Source organism: Nyctereutes procyonoides, unplaced genomic scaffold (genome assembly GCF_905146905.1).
Source record: "Nyctereutes procyonoides isolate TBG_1078 unplaced genomic scaffold, NYPRO_anot_genome, whole genome shotgun sequence".
Lineage (NCBI taxonomy): Eukaryota > Metazoa > Chordata > Mammalia > Carnivora > Canidae > Nyctereutes > Nyctereutes procyonoides.
The window spans coordinates 10,498,112-10,513,583 of record NW_026575132.1 but is presented as its reverse complement, the minus strand read 5'-3'; the positions used below and the strand labels follow the sequence as shown (position 1 = coordinate 10,513,583).

General features: G+C 34.7%; 1 protein-coding gene across 6 annotated transcripts in view; it reads left to right on the top strand.

The window, feature by feature from the left end:
- The window catches only part of TRAK2 (trafficking kinesin protein 2), a 66,680-nt gene that overhangs the window by 24,732 nt on the left and 26,476 nt on the right, over window positions 1-15,472 (top strand). For all 6 annotated transcript variants that reach the window (XM_055345602.1, XM_055345603.1, XM_055345597.1 and 3 more), the window contains 2 exons: window positions 891-1,177; window positions 10,372-10,566. In XM_055345602.1, the coding sequence (XP_055201577.1) occupies window positions 1,087-1,177; window positions 10,372-10,566 (286 nt within the window). In that variant the 5' untranslated portion in view covers window positions 891-1,086. The remainder of the gene's footprint in view (window positions 1-890; window positions 1,178-10,371; window positions 10,567-15,472) is intronic.

Genomic DNA, 15,472 nt, shown 5'->3' with positions numbered 1-15,472 from the left:
CACCTGGCAGTGATTTTGCCTACCAGGGGACATTTGGCAATGTCTGGAGACATTTTTGGTTTTAAAACTGGGAGAGGGTCTGGTGAGAAAATTCTGCTGACATACTGCTAAAAATCCTGCAAGGCACATGACAAAGCATTATCCCCAAATATCAGTAGTGCCAGAGTTGAGAAACTATATTATTCCATATCATCTCCTTTGTCAGTTTATTGTCTGTAATTCTTGAGTTATTTTATTGGCTACTTTATGGTTTATAGTATACATCTTTAACTTATTGCTGTTTACCTTCAACAGATATTTTACTATTTCATGTATAATATAAAAGCCTTATAATAGTATATTTCCATTTTTCTCCTCCTCACCTTTGTGCAAGTATTGTAATATATTTTACTTCTTCGTATGTTATAGACCTCATGTCTATATTATTTTACTTTAAACAGTTGATTATCTTTAAATTTTTTTAACATTATTAGAATGTATTAGTAGATTGCATCTATTTCAAGTGAACAATTTGACATGTGTATATAATTGTGAAACCACCACCACACATCACAATAATGAACATATTCATCATGCTCCAAACTTTTCTCCTGTTCTTCGCTAATCCTTTCCCCAGTCCCAGGCAGCCACTGATCTACTTTTTGTTACTTTAGATAGGTGTACATTTTTTAAAATTTTATGTAAAAAAAATTATGTAAATGCAATAATAAACTGTATATTTTCTTCTTGACTCATTTCTTTTATCCAGCATAATTATTTTGAGATTCATCCATGTTGTATGTTACATCACTAGGAAAGCATTCTCAGTGACAGAGATTCCAGGTAATTGGACTGCCATTATAAAAGAGCATACTGAATTCTAAAGTCACTTAATGTGTTCTTTGTTTTAGGTCATGACTCTCCAGGTATGATAATCACATGAGAGCACTCATTGCTGCAGATGTCATTTGACTCATCAGAAAAAAGCTGTTTAAAAGAAAATATCTATGACCAGATCCATTTCGTTATTAAATGGCTTGATGGATTTCCTTTACTCTGAATCATACCAAAGCCGTCCTTGTCAACCAAAGCAAGAAAGGATCCTGCATGAGTCAATCACAGAATGCCATTTTTACATCACCAACAGGTGAAGAAAACCTCATGAATATCAATCACAGAGACTCAGAAAGTATCACTGGTGAGTCCAGTTTGATAAATATTGAAGTGCTATTCCTAGTGTATAAGATCTGCCACATTGAAACCCTGGCCTCACTTTCCAGCCTGATCTCCTGAGAGACCAACTGAATCAGTCTTTCCTTCTCCTGGTCTCTTACTGAATTATCAAAATCTGCCTTTTGTGTTGTATGTTGTCCATGTCGGATTCTCCTGTACCGCATGAGCCCTGGTCAGCAGGAACCACATCATACTTCCCTTCCCCTTTTGTCTTTCTACTCATATCTTCCACAAAGACAGAGTTGCTTACCCTGCAAACACATGACAACAGTTCATGACATTTAAGAAGCTCTCAGGACCTATAGATTGGTTATTCAAACACAGGTACAGGCCTACAAGCCCTTATCTGTAAGACCAAATCAAAAAACTCTGAACAACCCAGAGTTTTAACTTTGGCTATAAAATTCATTGGTCCACAAAACCTGACCTATATAGCTATTTCTAGACTTAGCCTCACTTAGTGTGAATGTTTGTTTGCTGAAAATGTACTAATGTATTTAAATATGGGATGTTGCTACAAAACCAAATGTAGTTGTTATATATCATACAGTATACACATAGCAGTATTGTTCTAAACTCCAAAAAATTCTGAAATCTATCCAAACCGAAAGTTTTTTCCACTTTTTAATTCAGCTTTATTGTAATCTCTTTATTAAGATAAAGTATGACCATTTTAAGTGCACAGTTTGGCTTTGACAATATATACACTCATGTAACTACTGGTACAATCAAGTTGTAGAACATTTTATTGCCCTCCCAGAAATTCCTTTGTACCCAGAGCCCCCTTCTCTCAACCACTGGCCCCTGACAACCATTGATCAGCTCTCTGTCACAATAGATAAAATTTGCTTGTTCTAGAATTTAATATAAATTAGTCTGTGTCTTTTATGTCTGGCTTTTTTTTTGTGCAGCAAAATGTTTTTGAGATTTATCCACATTGCAGCATGTATCAGTAATTCAATCATTTTCATTGCTGAATTGCTACAATTCAGTTCTGATGTTATAGCAGAAAAACACTCATAGACAATACATAAAAAAACAAATGTGATTGTGTCCAATAAAACTTGATTTACAAAATCGGGCAGAGGCAGCAGGCTAGAGCCTGCTTTGCTGACCTCTGTTCTGCAGCATCAACACTTGGTAATGTTAGTGTTTTTGATCACAGCCATTCTAGTAGGTATATACTGGTATCTCTTTGTGGGTTTAATTTATTTTTCCCCATGACTAATGATGTTGAGCATCTATCTATTCATGTGCTTATTGGCCATTTCTGGATCTTATTTTTAGTTGTCTGTTCAAATCATTTGCCCATTGTAAAATTTTTCTTACCATTGAATTGTAAATGTATTTAGAAATAAGTCCTTTGTTAGACTTATGGGTTGCAAATGTTTCTCCTATACGGGCTTGCCTTTTCATCTTTGCTGTTGTTTTTAAGTAATCTCCACAACCAATGTAGGGCTCAAACTCACAACCCCAAGGATCAAGAGTCCTGTGCTCTGCTGGCTGAGCCAGCCAGATACTGATGCCTTTTGAAGGGCAAAAGTTTTAAATTTTGGTGGAGTCTAGTTATTGATTTTTGTTTTTATAATAGTTTAGTTTTTTTGTGTTGCTTCTAAAAAATCTTCACATACTTCAGGATCACAAAGATATTCTCCTTTGTTGTCCTTTAAAAATTTTATAGCTTTTTTCAAGGAGGGGGGTGGAGGGGAGGGGCAGAGGGATAGACTGAGAGAATCTTAAGAAGGCTCCATGTTTAACACAGAACCCAATGTGGGGATTGATCTCACGACCCTGAGATCATGATCTGATCGAAATCAAGAGTCAGACACTTAAAAAAAAAAAAAAAAAAAGGATCCCTGGGTGTCGCAGCGGTTTGGCACCTGCCTTTGGCCCAGGGCGCGATCCTGGAGACCCGGGATCGAATCCCACGTCAGGCTCCCGGTGCATGGAGCCTGCTTCTCCCTCTGCCTGTGTCTCCGCCTCTCTCTCTCTCTCTGTATGACTATCGTAAATAAATAAATAAATAATTAAAAAAAAAAAAAGAGTCAGACACTTAATTGACTGAGCCACCCAGGCAGCCCAGCTTAGTTTCATTAGCTTTCTTATAGATTCCTTAGAATTTCCTTTGTAAATCATAATGTCTACAAATGGAGACAGTTTTACATGTCTGTTCCTTTTCATTTTAGATGTGTTTTCTTTCTTTTCCTTGCCTTTTTGAATAGTACAAGATCTCAGTATATTTTTTTAATAAAAATGAGAACAAACATCCTTGCCATATTTCCAATATTAGAGAAAAGTTACAGTCTCACCATTAATTTTCTTTAGAATGGCCTTTTTCAAATTAGGGGGTTGTTTTTCTTCTCCCAGTTGGATAAGAGATTTTTGTCATGAATGGATGTTGAATTTTGTCAAATGCCTGTTCTCCACTACTGAGATGGTTTCTCTTTCTTAGTCTGTTAATGGTGAATTCTATTGACTTTTTGATTTTTACTACTTTTGAATTTTTAAACCAACTTTGTGGGGAAACCCCCCTTGGCCATGATGTATTATCCTTCTGATAGATTATGGATTTGTTGTATTAATGTTTTGTGTGTATGCGTTGTGCCCCATTTATGAAAACTATTGGCTTGTACTTTTTTTTGCATGTCTTTGTTTTGGTATTGGAATAATGCTGGCCTCATAAAATGATTTGTAAAATATTCCTGCCTCTATTTTTGAAAAGAGTTTGTATAGAATTAGTATGATAGCATTTTTCATCCTTTTACCTTTAACTTACCTAAATATTTAAAGGACATCTATAGAGAGCTTATAGTTAGATCTTGTTTTTTTAAAATTCACTCTGAAAATCTCTACTTTATAATTGGTGTGTCTAGATGATTTGCACTTTTTTAAAGATTTCATTTATTTATTTGAGAGAGAGCAAGTGAGAGTATGAGGGCTGGTGGAGAAGGAGAGGGAGAAGCAGACTCCCTGCTGAGCAGGGAGCCCAATGAGGGGCTGGATCCCAGGATCTTGGGGTCATGACTTAAACTGAAGATGGCCGATTAACCAGCTGAGCCACCCAGGCACCCCTAGACAATTTATATTTGATATAATTATAAATTTGGTTGAGTCAGTAAATTCTGTACTACTATTTATTTTCTCTTTGTTCCACTTAATGTTTTTTTTTTTCTTTTTTCCTGAGTTTTGGGTATTCATTTTCTTTTTTGTTTAGGATTCCATTTTAATCCCACTATTGACTTGAGTAGGTACATTTCTCATTTTTCTAAGTGGTTGCTCTGTGTTTGCAATATGCGTTATTAACTTACTGCAGTACATCCTCAAATAACATTATACTATTTCATAAAATGATATCCTTACAATAATAATCTTCTCTTTCCCTCATCGTTCTATATATTGTTGTTATGTCTTTTACATTTACAAGTTATATACATAATTACGGTTTTTACTCTAAACATTTATAAATTGAATAAATTGTGAGAATAAAAGTCATATATTTACATACAGATTTACCAGTTCTGTCAGTTTTTATCTCTTTTTGTAGAGTGAACTCTGCATTTTGTGTCCTTTTTGCCTGAGGAAGTTTAATATTTCTTGTACTATAGGTCAGCTGGCAATATGCTTGTCTGAAAAAAGTCTTTTTTCACCTTTAATGAAAGCTGTTTTCAATGGTATAGAGTTCTGTGATGACTTTTTATATATTTTAATAGCATTCTATTGTCATCTATTTTGCATTGCTTCTGATGAGTTTATTCTTGTCTTTGTTCACTCAAATGTAATGTTTCCTTTGTCTTTCTCTCTGCTTTTTACATATTCTCTTGGGTTTTCTTTGTGTTATCCTGCTTAGAGTAGAGCTTCTTTGAACTATGGATTTATAGTTTTAATTAAATTTGCAAGATTTCAGCCATTATTCCTTCAAATAATCTTTTAGCTCTGTCTCTCTCCTCTTTTGTGGCTCCAATTGCATATACATTAGACTGTTTGATACAGAAATCACTGATGACCTGTTCATTTTTTTCCCCAGTTTTTTTTCTTTATGCTTCATTTTAGATAGTTTCCATTACTATGTCTTCATGTCTACTGCTGTTTTTTTCTTCTGGAGAATGTCTAATCTGTTAATGTTATCCAGTGAGTTTTTCAATTTAGATATTGTACTCTACTTCTACTTGGGTTTTATAAAGATTGATATAGCTTCTGTTCTCTTTTCATCAAGTTTATGTTTTCCTTTTCAATCCTTGAACATATTAATAATAGCTGTTTTTAAGTTGTTTACTTTGTCATTATTGGGCCTATTCCTATTGACTCATTTTACTACTGGTAATGGATTACAATTCGCTTATTCTTTGCATATTTAGTAAATGCTGAATATTTTGAATGTCACATTGTTAGATATTTAGATTTTTTTGTCTTCCTTGGAAGACTTAAAATCTGTTCTGACAGATCTTTAAGTTACTTGCTAATAAGGTCCATCCTTTTGAGCCTTATTTTTAATCTTTGTAATGGAGTTCTCTAGGTCACACTTTAGATCATACTGTACTATGCTTTCTTCTAGCATTAATTTAATCCTGCTAAGAGAAGCCATGACCTTTCTAAGATGTTTACTAATTATCCCAAATATTCATAAAGTTTTTATCCAATGGCTAGATGAAATTCAGACCTCTGTTAGTCTTGTATAGGAGAGTGACATAATGTAGATGTGAAGAAGTAGAGGAAAATTTGAGTGTAATGAGGCCAGACAAATTTTGAGGCTCTTCAAGAGAAGCAAGAGGAATCCTTGAATCTAAATAGACACAATGTAGCTAAAAAGAAGTAGACATATGGAGGAAACATTTGGAAGTTAAAAAGTCATCAAGGAAGTTGTTAAGACTGGATAATCAGGAGAGTAGTAAATAGTACATTATCAAAAATACAAAAGCAAATAGAAGGAGCTAGTCAAGGATATTTAATCTATTAAACCTTAAGTGTATATGTGTTTTTAAAAGTAACTTTGTGAGTAGGGAATTGGTAACCTTGAATTTTCTCAGAATTTCATTAATGCATCTTAAAAGACAATTTCTAATTTACGTGGTTAGCAATTTTGTTAAACAAACATATTGTGGGGTGAAGAGGAGTTGATAGGGAGAGAAACCACAATAAAGATTTTTCCCCTAACGTCAAGAACATGGCAAGGATGTCCACTATCACACCACTGCTGTTCAACAAAGTACTAGAAGTCTTAGCCTCAACAATCAGACAACAAAAAGAAAAAAAGGCATCCATATCAGCAAAGAAGTCAAACTCACTCTTTGCAGATGACATGACACTGTATATGGGAAACCCAAAAGACTCCACCCCAAAACTGCTAGAACTCACATAGCAATTCAATAAAATGGCAGGATATAAAATCAATGCTCAGAAATCAGTTGCATTTCTGTACACTAACAATGAGACTGAAGAAAGAAAAATTTAGGAGTCAGTCCCACTTACAATTGCACCAAAAACCATAAGATACCTAGAAATAAACCTAACTAAAGACGCAAAGGATCTGTATGCAGAAAACTGTAGAACATTCATAAAAGAAATTGAGGAAGACACAAAGAAATGGAAAAACATTCCATGCTCATGGGCTGGAAGAACAAATAATGTTAAAACATCTGTGCTACCTAGAGCAATCTATACATTCAATACAATCCCTATCAAAATACCATCAACTTATTTCACAGAGTTGTAATAAATAATCCTAAAATTTGTATGGAACCAGAAAAGACCCCAAATAGCCAAAGGAATGTTGAAAAAGAAAACCAAAACTGAGAGCATCACAATTCCGGACTTCAAGCTCTATTGAAGTGCATGGTACTGGCACAAAGACAGACACATAGATCAGTGGGACAGAATAGGGAACCCAGAAATGGATCCTCAACTCTATGGTCAACTAATCTTCAACAAAGCAGGAAAGAATATCCAATGGAAGAAAGACAGTTTCTTCGAACAAATGATGCTGGGAAAATTGGAGAGCTGCATGCAGAAGAAGGAAACTGGACCAGTTCCCTACCCCATATACAAAAATAGACTCAAAATGGATAAAAGACCTAAATTTGAGACAGAAGTTTGTCAGAATCCTAGAGGAGAACACAGGCAACAACTGCTTTGACCTCAGCCACAACAAATTCTTGTTAGACATGTTTCCAAAGGCAAGGGAAGCAAAGACAAAAATGAACTATTAGGACTTAATCAAGATGAAAACTTTTTTTTTTAAGATGAAAACTTTTGCACAGCAAAGGAAACAGTCAACAAAACCAAAAGACAACTGACACAAGAGAAGATATTTGCAGTGACATATCAGATAAAGGACTAGTATTGAAAATCTATAAAGAATTTACCAAACTCAACACCCAAAGAACAAATAATCCAATCAAGAAATGAGCAGAAGACAGGAGCAGATGTTCTTCCAAAGAAGGCATACAAATGGCCAACAGATAAATGAAAAAATGCTCGACCTCACTTGGCATCAAGGAAATACAAATCAAAACCACAGAGATAGTACCTCACACCAACCAGAATGGCCAGAATGAACAAGTCAGGGAACAACAGATGTTGTCAAGGATGTGGAGAAAGGGGGAACCTTCTTACACTGTTGGTGGGAATGTAAGCTGGTGTGGCCATTCTGGAAAACAGTATGGAGGTTCCTCAAAAAGTTGAAAATAGAGCTACCCTAAGATCCATTGTACTACTAGGTGTTTACCCCAAAAATATAAATACAGTGATCTGAAGGGGCACCTGAACCCCCATGTATATAGCAACAATGTCCACAAGAGCTCAGATGTCCATCAACAGATGAATGGATAAAGAAGATTTGGTGTGTATATATATATATGAAAGGGACTACTTCTCAGCCATTAAAAAAAAAAAAAGAAATCTTGTCATTTGCAATGACATGTATGGAACTAGAGGATATTATGCTGAGTGAAATAAGTCAATCAGAGAAAGACAGTTATCATATGATCTCACTCATATGTGGAATTTAAGAAATAAAACAGACGGGCACCTGAGTGGCTCAGTGGTTGAGCGTCTGCCTTTGGCTCAGGTGGTGATCCTGGGGTGCTGGGATCGAGTCCCACATCAGGCTCCCTGCATGGAGCCTGCCTCTCTCTCTGTGTGTCTCATGAATAAATAAATAAAATCTTTAAAAAAAAAAGAAATAAAACAGAGGATCATAGGGGAAGAGAGGAGAAAGTAAAACAAGACAAAATCAGAGGGGGAGACAAACCATAAGAGATTCTTCGTCATAGGAAACAAACAGGGTCATTGGAGGGGAGGGAATAGGGGGATGGGGTAAATGGGTGATGGACATTAGGGAGGGCATGTGATGTAATGAGCACTGGGTATTATATAAAACTGATAAATCACTGATCTCTATCTCTGAAATCAATAATGTATTATATGTTAATTAATTGAATTTAAATAAAATTTAAAAAATAAAATGTCATTTACACTAAAGATTTGTTAAGCAATTAAAATGAAAGAGGTATCCTCTAAAAAATAAAAGACAATTTCTAGGAAATAAAAATTCTTTTAATGGATGTTAAATTTTGTTGTTTCCTGAATTGCTCACAACCTATTTTTAGCTCTGCATGTATTTATAGTCAACTTCTTTTCTTCCAAGTATTACACTGACAATCTTGTATATGATATATTTATAGCAGGAAAAATTTGGATGATCACATGGAATTTGTAATAATAAATTTGGTTGTGTTTTTAGGGCTTTTAAAAAGACCTGCTAAAGTTTGAGAGCTTCTTTAGAACCATATTTAAGATTTTAAATGTACCTCATCTTTGTAATTATGAAGTCATTGCTTGTCCTGGGTAAATATGGGGGATGTGACATTGTCAGCTTAGTTGTATATGATTTAATAAAGTGTCATTGTTAAGGTCAAGTAGTAGAAATTTACTCTTTTAAGATATGGTTTTTAAAAATGAACTTTGTTGGGATGCCTGGGTGGCTCAGCGGTTTAGCTCCTGCCTTCAGCCCAGGGCATGATCCTGGAGTCTCGGGATCAGGTCCCACGTCGGGTTCCCTGCATGGAGCCTGCTTCTTCCTCTGCCTGTGTCTCTGCCTCTCCCTCTCTCTCTCTCTCTCTCTCTCTCTCTCTCTCTCTATATATATATATATATATATATATATATATATATATATATCTCGGTGTCTCTCATGAATAAATAAATCTTTTTTTTTTTTTAAAAGAACTTTGTTGTTCTTTGCCAGAGTTAGAATATGTTTCTTTGTACTACCCACAAAGGAAATACCAGATCTCTTTATAAAGTGTGAGGGTTGATATGACATCCTGTATTTTCTCTATTCTAAGCATGTCAAAAGGGTAAATTTACTTTTTTTGCAAACTGCTGAATTTGGGAAGTGTTAAATGATATGCAGTATTTGGAACAGGAAGCCAAGAGCAAACACGTAAAGCAGAAAAGCCAAGTGTGTTCAGAGATGTGTATGCAGGAGGTAGCCAGAGGTGTGTGGCTGAGAGGGTAGTGATGTGAAAGGTATTCAGGACTTCAAAGGTACCACATCTTCAAAATAAAAATGATAAAGTACTTATTCTAGTACTGGTGCTGGAACACTGTGCTGAAATGTTAACATTACTGGTTAACATTTAACCAATAAATGTTAATTTTTTATATCTAGCTACTGTGAGAATATACCAAAGTGCAATTTTTCCAAATTTTGAAGAATCCTCCCACAGAGTTCAAAATCTGTTATTAAAGAGTATGTTACTTTATTCCTTTTGAATTAACTATTTTCTGTTGGTTGCTTGGTGTTGCCTTTTTCCCCCAAGCATATACGTTATTTAAGGTCAGCTCTCTTTTAAGCAACACTAAATAGACTGATAAGGAGGAAATTTGTTCAAATTCATTTTAATTTTTAAAAACATAGTTATATTTATCAAGCAGTATATTTTTAGATTCATGGTATTATTTTCACTATAAAAGTTTTCATATTAAAGAAACAGGCCAACTATAGTATCAGTATATATTAATAAAAATGACTGGAGAAATTCTCCTGACTACCATTTCTATGGTTACCCTACTTTTGCAAACTAATTTCACTTGATGTTTCCTCTGTAGCCTAATAAATTGGAATATACTGGATTCATTTACATGGAATCTCCTTTTTAGATGTCTGCTCCAATGAGGATCTCCCTGAAGTTGAGTTGGTGAATCTGCTAGAAGAACAGCTGCCCCAGTATAAGCTAAGAGTAGACTCTCTCTTTTTATATGAAAATCAAGACTGGACTCGGTCCCCACACCAGCAGCATCATGCATCTGATGCCCTCTCTCCAGTCCTTGCTGAAGAGACTTTCCATTATATGAGTGAGTATTTTTTATCCTTTTAGAGTTTGTCCATTGAAATAAAGATCCTAAGTATCTTGGTGTCGACTTTTAAAGCATTTGGTATCCCTAGCTGTTTAGTGTATACGTACTTTAACTCAAACTGGTTTCATGACGCAAAGAGATGATCTGTGTTATGTCTAGATGCAGCCGGTTTGTCATTCTTATGACTCTGAGTGTTTGTGGTTGCAAGCAATACTCGGATGTTTCCATTTCTCCTTTCTTTTATTTAATACTTTTCTCAGACTAAGTAGAAAAAGGAACTTTAAAAAAAAAAGTAGTTGAAATTTTAAGTTAAAATTTTAATATCCCTTTATATCTTAAAACATGTATTATCCTAGTAGTTTGATATCTGGAACCATCGACTATCTTACTTTATTACATTTCCTATTAAACACAGTCACAGGAACTAGGTCAGTCATTTAGAAGCATGGTTTTTAGATACATAAATAGTTTTAATAATTAAAGTCTAGAGATCTTTTTGCTTTTGACCTCATTCCAAACATCTGTTTTCAGGCTGAGCTAACTTTTTTTTTTTATTCATTCACTATAAAAATGTGTGCATAGTAACTATTTGGATAGATAATACAAATCTGTAGGTTCAACATTGATGTTTGTAAAATTCTTTTCATTTGAATTATATATGACATTGCATCAGTTCCTAGACATTTTCCCAGTGAGTGCTTCAGTGTCTTTAATGATTGTTGTGAAATACTAATTTTAATAGTAATCCTTAACTTGCTTTTAATAGTAGGTTTCCTAGAAAGAGGTTACTTACTGTTCAGGGGGGGAAATTGTAAACATTGAATTGCAATATCAAGAAACCCAAATAAAACTGTTTCTGCCTCAATAATTCTTGTAAGTAGCTGAATATTAAATTAAAGCTCTTAAATTTGAAAGTTTTCTTAACTTTCAAATTTGAGAAGTTGCTTGCTTGAGATTTTCTGGGTTTTTTTTCCCATATCTCTTTGTTCTATGATTTTTAGATTTGTGAGAAGAAAATTCAAACTGAAATCTCATCAGGTTAAATTTATTAGTTCCTGTCATTATTTTGATACAGTGGCACAGGAAGTGCCCCTTTAGTTTACTTTTTCTTGTCATATATGCCACTAGAGGATAGAACTATAGCTAGAAAGCTATCTTAGATCATAATTTCATGGAGTTACTTTTGGAAGAATTTTAAGTAAAAATAAACTTCTTTTGAAAATAAATGATAATCAAATTCTAAAATATTTGGGTTTCAGGACTTTATACAAAAGTTCAAGGAAGCAATTTAAAACTTAAGATTAATAAGATGTTACAGATTCATACTTCCAGGGTCCAGAAAACTGTCCTATTCCTTTGGTCTAAAGGTACTATTTTCAACTTCAACAATTTGAAAATTGAACTCTATAAGATATACTTAAGATCATGAAGCAAGTAAGCTAGGATTGATTATAATTGGTACACTAATGCTTAATCTCTGTATTGTACTTAAAATTTCAATGTCATTTTAAAGGTATCAATTCTTTGGTTAACAGTTCACTCAAATACAAATAAACTTTATTATGAATTTGCATCTTATGAATGTAAAAGATAAGTGATTTACTTTATTTAGCAAATTGATGAGTGTTTTAAAAGGCAAGATACAAAACATTCTCGGACCCTTTCCAACAGTTTTCTATCCTTTTGAGATGTCAGGACCTGTGGTTCTGAATGATTATTATGTACCCTGACAAGCCATCCTAGGGTTTAGCTCCCTGGTACTATTTCAGCCTCTTCTTATCCCTACTTCCCTCACATACCAGGAGATAGTCGTTCTCCTTAAAATGAATTTTTACAACTATTAAAAAGAGGTGGCACAGGCAGAGGCACTTTCTCTCTTACATAACACAAAGAAGTTGAAAGAGCTGTGAAAAGAAAAATAAATTTAGAAGGAAACATGGGCAGGGTTTTGGGTTGGGAGCCTACCTCCCATGGATGAAAGGATACCGGATATTCTCTGAAGCCCCCACCAAACCAGAAAGAGATGTTTACTTTTAAAATAGAACATTTGAGAGCAGTGGGTGGGTCAAAAAAAAATTCCATCCTACTCCCTGCCATATATAAAATTTAAGATATTCAAAGAAGAGATCATTTCAGGATTTTCTTAATTTTATTAAGATAGAAACCCAAGAATGAGCTGTGGGGTGAGCAATGCGGTCAGAGCACATCATAACAGAAGGTACCATTTGTTCGTGTAAAGGCTAAAAATAGAAGTCTGATCTGCCTTTCAGGGTATTTTTTTATTTGGGAATAAGGGATCGCCTGTACCCTTTATAAATGCATAAGAAAAAAGGGTCGGGGGTTGGAGGCAATGTTTATTTAGTCTCTTAAGTTTTAGTCTCTAAGTTTAGTTTCATCACTTGGGAACTTGTTAGAAATACAAATTCTTGGGCCTCCACCCCAGATCTACAGAATCAGAAATTCTGGGAGTGGAGCAGAGCAGTCCATGTTTTAACAAGTCCTACTGATACTGATGCACACTACGATCTGAGAATCATCAGTATAAAGCATTGTCAACCAAAGCTATATGGCCGTTCTTAGTGATGTTAATTGGAGAATTTAAGGAATTACAGAGGGTTTAAAATTTGGGAGAGAAATACAGTTATAGAAATAATTACTTCTGGTTATACTTTTCCTCAAAGTCTGCCCTCAAAAATTACTACTTTATACTGGCAGGAAAAGAAATATAACTGATGATGTTCAGAAAGCATCAACCATAAATCAGATCATGAGGTTAGCATTTTTATATTTCCTCTCAACCAATTACCCAAAATAATTAAGTTAGATACCCCAAGACATCTATTGAGTATTATCCATGGCAGAATTGAGAAAATTGTCTCACTCAAATCATTATGTGTAGGGCTTAATTCTCCCCAGGAGCAGCCCTGTTGAGGAAGGCCTGTCCTAGACAGTTTATATCATCAGACACCTTCTTTTTCTTCTCAGTTCTTTTGAAGGCAGTTTTTTATATTGCAGAAATATTCTCTATATTATAGCAGCAAGAGCAGCCATCACTTCTTTGGGGTTAAAGCTGTAAGACCTGTCTAGTTACCAGGAGCTCTTGTGGCTTTTACTATGCCACGTGGGTGGTGTGTGTTTTGGTTTGGGTTTTTGTTGCTTTGTTTTTGATTTTTTGCTGACAGAGTTGGAGAGATTAGAAGCCTTTTTCAATTTCAGTAATTGTAGTAAAAACTTGAGATCTTGAAAAGGGACACATAAGAGAACTATCAAGTACCATCCTATATAAATTACGGATATCAAAATGGATTAACATTGGCCCTTCCCATCCTGAAAAAATGTGAGATTGAGTTGCCGATATGAAACTATGCAGAATTAGAACTTAAAGTAAGAATTAGAAAGGATTTATGTATATTCTACCCCCCCACCCTGTATTTTTTCAGGAACATCAGATTCCCCAAATCTTACACCAAAAATGTTGAACATTAATTAACAACCTTTGAAAATCAACTTGCAAGGATTGTTCTGTAAAGATGTTTATCATCTCTCCTAATATATAAAAGATTTTTAAGAGTTAGGAGTTTTGAGTCTGTAAACAAGGGACAGGACACTGCTAATTTCTGTACTACATAACATTTTTATTTTAACAGCTGAGAACTGAAGGGAAAATAAGATTTGATAGAATTGATTATAATAGAATCAGTCTGCTTGGCTCTCCATTTGTGGTTACAGAATTACAGTGAAGAATTAGTCTCTCACTTTGGAAGCATTTAGTCACAATGCCTAAATGCCAAGAGAACATTTAAGAGCTTTGCCCTGAGTACTTTTGGAATCTTCCCAAGCAGCCTATCTGCCAGAATCACTGTTGAGGAAGAGAAGACAGAACTGATTAGACTGCAGAGAGAAATTCATTGCATTTTTATATGCTTTGTGACTGACACACATTGCTTGAGCTGCTCTGTGCAATTGAGGTGTCTCAGCCTTTGGGGCTCGGTAGCATATAGACTCTTTAACATAAAGCAAAACTGGAGAACTCTGGTTGCATTATCTAACTTCTTTGCCATAATATATCTTTAAGCATTTGAAAATTCATTTTTGCTTTTTGAAATCTCTGAAAAGAGCGGCTATTTTTCTAATGCAAAGATAACATTTATTCTTCTTGGAAAATAAGCAAAAGACTAAAAAGAAAACAAAAGATCAACTATAATCCCTGCCCAGAGATAACCACTATTAACATTTAAATGTGTATCCTTCCAGCCTCTCTCCTATATTTATATGTATAAGATATGCTCACGATTTTAAAACAAAACTGGGATCTGTGTTGTCCTATAACCTGCATTCACAGATGGATACTGGTTATTTCATCAGATAAAGGCCTTCTGATCTTGGTGGAACAGTGAAAGAAAGAGCAGAATGGTGCAAAGACCCTATTACTGAGAATGAGCAGCCCAAAGTTTTTATATGACCTTGTGAGATAGGAGTTCTTATCACCTCATTATTATCCTCACTATTGTTAGTTTCTCCTCACTAAAACATGTTTTATTCTAAACAGTTCTTTTCTGTATGATGGTGTCCTTTATTTTCTTTTCACTTCTTCATGCACAACTTGTAGCTCACAGCTCTTTATTACATTCTTAATTTACTGGTTACTTCAAAATAAATTTACCACTTCACCTTCAACTCTGGTTGATCCTGTAATATAAACTATGTTAATAATACATTGTTTCAATTAGTTTTATAAAAACAAACCGAGTCTCTAGGATTCCTGGTTCTTGCTTTGAGTGTTACCTCTGAATTGGTAGTTTCAATTGCTAGCTCCACACCAGAACACTTGGGCATCTTTTACTGTGTGTGCCCTGGGGTTCCTCCAAATCAATTAGTGTGTAGAGATGATATCCATCTCTTT